This window comes from Myotis brandtii, unplaced genomic scaffold (assembly GCF_000412655.1).
Source record: "Myotis brandtii unplaced genomic scaffold, ASM41265v1 scaffold707, whole genome shotgun sequence".
Taxonomy (NCBI): domain Eukaryota; kingdom Metazoa; phylum Chordata; class Mammalia; order Chiroptera; family Vespertilionidae; genus Myotis; species Myotis brandtii.
In genome coordinates, this window is record NW_005370773.1 from 911,298 (window position 1) to 915,618 (window position 4,321).

Here is a 4,321-nt window from a genome sequence, read left to right on the forward strand (position 1 = left end):
CTTTGCTGGGTCAGGTCCCTCTCACCATGGGCCTCTTCCTCCAGGTGAGCCAGACAGGGAGCGCCTGCAAGGATGTTTGCCTGGCGATATAGACTCTCTCCAAAGGGGTGGCTGCCGCTGGAAAGCACGTAGTAGAACACGCAGCCTGCAGAGAAGATGTCCACCGCGCTGGTCTGGGCCGGAGGAAGGGGCGTGAGGAGGAAGTCCACCCGGAGTCTGCGGGCTAACCTCTCCCAGGGTGTCTGGCTCAGAGGAGAACTCGGGGATGCTCCTGAGAGGCAGCCCCTTATCCCTAGGTCCCTCCCCTCTGCACCATTGAGGGCCCATGGTCTTCACCCCAATCTTTGCCCCTACTGAGCTTCTAGCTTGGGTTTCCGGACGCCATTCCCGCACATGTAGCAGGGAGCATCAGGAAGGGAAGCCGCCAGGCGTGTGGCAGGAGGCAGGGGTGAGGACAGATGGGGCGCCTGTCCACAGCCGCCTGGCACTAAGCTCTGCTGGTTGCCTCCAGGGCACTCAGCAGCAGAGCTTTCACTTCCCAAGAGGCTCCAGAACTCCAGAGGTTTATGTGCAATTTCCCGAAAGTGAAAACGGCCACTAATTAAAAAGCGAAAGGACCTGACAGGCTCCTAGCCGTGCCTTTGTCCTTGGGCCTGCAGGTGGCCCCTTCTAGCTTTCTCTAGACGTCAGGCGTCAGGCGTCAGGCGTGGGAGCAGCTTTGCCCCCAGCGACTGTCCTTTTGTGCCGCTGTCATCTATGCCCATGACTGTCACTTCCACACACACAAACCTGGGGCCCCAAACTTACATGTCTCTAGGGTCAGACACTGCTTCAACTATGTTCGCTCATCAGATGTTCCCAGCCCTCCACCCAGCGCTTCTCTACGCTGCTGCATTGAAGACCCTGGCCTTGCCCCAGCGGATCGGGCTGGGGTCACTGGATGTGGGGCCTCGCAGCTGACTTTTTTAAGTTGCCCAGTGATTCTGCAGCACAGTGAAGAGGTAAAGCCATTTCAGCTCAGGGTTCTTAACCTCGGCACTATTGACACTTTGGGCCTGATAACTTTCATGGGGCGTGGTCAAAGGATATTTAGCAGCATCCTTGGTCTTTACCCACCAGATGCCAGTAACACCCCCCTACCCACCACGTGTGGTCTCCAGACATTACCCAGGGCCCCCTGGGTGGTGGAATAGTCTCTGGTTGAGAACCACTGCTCTAGGTAGGAAAGGATGAATGAGTCCACTTTACAGATGAAGGAGCAAATTCCAGCTCACACGGTGTGATGTGCAGCCTGGGCAGGAGGCCCTGGGCCAGGTGATGGAGGACTCACCGGGCTGTCGGGGGGCGGGAGCTGCAGGAGCTCAGGTGCCATCCAGCCCTCTGTGCCGGGGACACCTGAGCGCAGGCTGAAGCTACAGCGGCCGGCTGCCAGCTTCTTGCACAGGCCGAAGTCCGAGAGGACCACCCTGCCTCGGCCCTGGCCCTCAGGCCCCGTGATGAGCACGTTGGTTGGCTTCAGGTCCCGGTGCACTGTGAGAGCGGGAGGCAGCTGAGCGCAGGTGGGGAAGGCAGGGTGGGAGATGGGGAGCGAGGGGTGGGTGGGTACCTATGTGTAGAGAATGCAGGTGGGCCAGGCCAGACATGAGGTGCTGCAGCGCTGTCTCCGGCTCCAGGCCCCAGCAGTCCAGCTCTGGATTTTCCACGTACTGAGGAGCAGCAAGGGCCAGGTCACTGCAGCCCAGGACCCTATGCCCTCACCCACACCGCCCTGCGCCCCAGCCTCACCTCCTGCAAGGAGGCGGGGCAGAGCTCCAGGGCGATGTAGTAGAACTGGGGTCCCCGCTCTGTACAGAAGTAGCGGAGCACGTTGGGGTGCCGGTCTGACTCTTGCAGCAGCTGGACCTCCCGCCGCACCAGACCAAAGCATTCACGAAGGAGTCGCTTGACAGCCACTGCCCGCCCCTCAAACTGTCCCCTGGTAAGTGGGGGAATGGAGGTTCAGAGAGGGCAAAGGGTAGGACAGCTCTCCGAGGGACGATGCGGGAAGGGCTGTGAGAGCCACGTCTCCAGCCTGGCTCCTGGCTGCCACTCACCGGAAAACAAAAGTCCCGCCTGCCCCGCGGCCCAGCACATCCTTGGGGTTAAAGGAGATCTTCCCCACCACAGTGAGCTGCTCAGCTAGGGGAGAGGAGGGCGGGGTCTCAGGGAGCCACCACTGCCCAGCCCAGCCCTGCCCTGCCTTCCCCTTTCTTCCCCCTTCCATGCCCAGCCTGGTGCCAGACTGCACAGGCCCAGTGCCTGGTGCTGCACGCACTGTGTGTGTGCTTGGACAAGTCACTTCACTGTGTGCCCTTGGTTTTCTCAACTGCAAAGCAGTGCAGACCAGCACCTGCTCTGCAATGTGCACAGTCCGCAGCTCTCCCTGTTCCCTTCCATGTGGCGGCTCTGCTCCTTGGCCGGCTGGCCTGCACGTGGGCCTGAGTGTGCAGCCCTCCTTCAGCTTCCAGCGTGTGCACCTGCTTTCCTTCATCTCTGAACCTTTGCTGGTGCTGTGGGTGCCACCTGGACACTCCGCTCCACCACCCCAGCTCTCTCTGGGAATTCCATCTTACCCTGGGGCCAGAGCTTAGCCATCTCTTTGAGGGCACTCACTCTTCCCCCACACCTGAGGCGAGCCCCCTCTGTGCTCACCCAGCCCCTATGTGTCACACTCCCATGCGGCGGCTCTGCTCCTTGGCGGCTGGCCTACATGTGGGCCTGAGTGTGTAGCCCTCCTTCAGCTTCCAGCATGTGCACCTGCTTTCCTTCATCTCTGAACTTTTGCTGGTGCTGTGGGTGCCACCTGGACACTCCGCCCCACCACCCCAGCTCTCTCGGGGAATTCCATCTTATCCTGGGGCCAGAGCTTAGCATCTCTTTGAGGGCACTCCCTCTTCCCCCACACCTGAGGCGTGCCCCCTCTGTGCTCACCCAGCCCCTATGTGTCACACTGCCTGGCAGCTGCCGTCCGCTCTAGGCTCTGCCTAGCAGTCATGAGAATGCCAAAGTAAAGAGTTTCTAGGCAGTTTAAACAAGATAAGTGACAGAATTGTTGTTTTCTAAATATATAAAATAGAGGAAATCCAGTATTACATACAGACTGTTTCCACTGAGTCATAACAGGCTCCCTCTGCGTGTTTATGTTCTTAGATGCTTGTCCTGAATTACTGCGATCACTTTGATTATTTTTATAGTGGGTAAAAAAATTAGGTGTTTTATAGAACAAGGTGTCCTGGCTGAGCCAGGGCTGGGGTTCCGCATCCTCTCCTCTCCGCCTCCGAGGATGCCTGGTAATACTGACTGTAAGTACTTGAGAGGACGCTGGGGAGGGATGAACATCCTGTCAGTGCCGGGGGCCTAATGGCTGTGGTGGTGAGAGCAACTGGAGGACAGCACGGAGGGACGACAGGGCCATTTGATGGGAACCACCCGGGGTGTCTGGGGAAAGACTCTGCTCAGGTCCGAAGGGCCAAGGAGATGAGTGTGTCGGGGTGCGGTGGGACCTACCCAGAGCCTGTAAGGGGACAGGAGCTGCAGCTCAGGGTCAGCGGGGGGACCTCCTACAAGAGGTGACCCCTGAGGAAGGGTAGCTGTTCCCTCTCCGCAGAGGAAGGTGAACATGTAGGTATAAGTTGGGAGCAGCACCGAGCATTGAGCCGTGTGGCGGGTGGACTTCAGCCTGAGTATAGGCTCCAAGGCTGTGGTTTGAGCTGTGACCAGGAGGTGCCAGTAGCAGTTTATGCAAAGGACTGAAGAACGGCCCAGCCCAGAGCCAAAGAAGAAGCAGCCTGAACTAGTAGAAGGAGATCAATGAAAGCATGGGGGAGCCCAAGGGGCAGCCGTGTGCCAGAGGAGGCTTGAAGGGATTGTTCATAGGAGTGAATGGAGAAAAAAAGAGAATGTTTAGAAAACAAAAAGCTCTGAAGAGCGGAAATGGTATCAAATGGTATCTAGGTAATTTACTGTCACTGTTACCAAATATGATATTATTTTAGCACACATATTAATACCATCACTTCTGTATAATTGAAAATGTTTTTTTAGCCCTAACTGGTTTGGCTCAGTGGATAGAGCATTGGCCTGTGGACTGAAGGGTTCTGGGTTCGATTCCAGTCAAGGGCACATACCCAGATTGTGGGATCAATCCCTAGCAGGGGACCAATCAATGATTCTTTCTCATCATTGATGTTTCTATCTTTCCCTCTCCCTTCCTCTATGAAATCAATAAAAATACATTTTAAAAAACAAAATGTTTGCCCTAACCGGTTTGGCTCAGTGGATA

General features: G+C 56.8%; 1 protein-coding gene across 1 annotated transcript in view; it reads right to left on the reverse strand.

Annotated features, from left to right (window-relative positions):
- ERN2 (endoplasmic reticulum to nucleus signaling 2) overlaps positions 1-4,321 on the reverse strand; it is a 25,170-nt gene that overhangs the window by 3,642 nt on the left and 17,207 nt on the right. The window contains exons 16-19 of the mRNA XM_014530011.1: positions 2,094-2,178; positions 1,786-1,975; positions 1,607-1,706; positions 1,331-1,530 (exon numbers count right to left, since the gene is read on the reverse strand). Of these exons, the coding sequence (XP_014385497.1) occupies positions 1,331-1,530; positions 1,607-1,706; positions 1,786-1,975; positions 2,094-2,178 (575 nt within the window). The remainder of the gene's footprint in view (positions 1-1,330; positions 1,531-1,606; positions 1,707-1,785; positions 1,976-2,093; positions 2,179-4,321) is intronic.